General features: G+C 53.4%; 1 protein-coding gene across 1 annotated transcript; it reads right to left on the bottom strand.

Annotated features, from left to right (window-relative positions):
- Positions 1-2: 2 nt before the first annotated feature.
- Positions 3-296, bottom strand: TM35_000121760 (uncharacterized protein; the record flags this gene model as incomplete). The annotated part of the gene is made up of 1 exon (XM_029025151.1): positions 3-296. A coding segment is annotated over one exon (294 nt), but the record flags the coding sequence as incomplete, so codon positions are not given.

Here is a 296-nt window from a genome sequence, read left to right as displayed (position 1 = left end):
AGTTGATCAGCCAGTTTCTCGAGCTCTACCTCCTTCTGTGCGAGGTCTTCGGCCAGCTTCTCATTCTCTGCCTCCTTCTGTGCTAGTTGATCAGCTAGCTTCTCGAGCTCTACCTCCTTCTGCGTGAGGTCTTCAGAAGCCAGCTTCTCGATCTCTGCCTCCTTCTGTGCCAGTTCATCAGCCAGCTTCTCATTCTCTGCTTCCTTCTGTGCGAGGTCTTCAGCCAGCTGCGCATTCTCTGCCTCCTTCTGTGCTAGTTGATCAGCCAGCTTCTCATTCTCTGCCTCCTTCTGTGC

The sequence above is a fragment of the Trypanosoma theileri genome, assembly GCF_002087225.1.
Source record: "Trypanosoma theileri isolate Edinburgh chromosome Unknown TM35_Tth_12_V1, whole genome shotgun sequence".
In the NCBI taxonomy this organism is placed as follows: domain Eukaryota; phylum Euglenozoa; class Kinetoplastea; order Trypanosomatida; family Trypanosomatidae; genus Trypanosoma; species Trypanosoma theileri.
The sequence above is the reverse complement of the archived record's forward strand: the minus strand, read 5'-3'. Positions and strand labels throughout refer to the sequence as shown.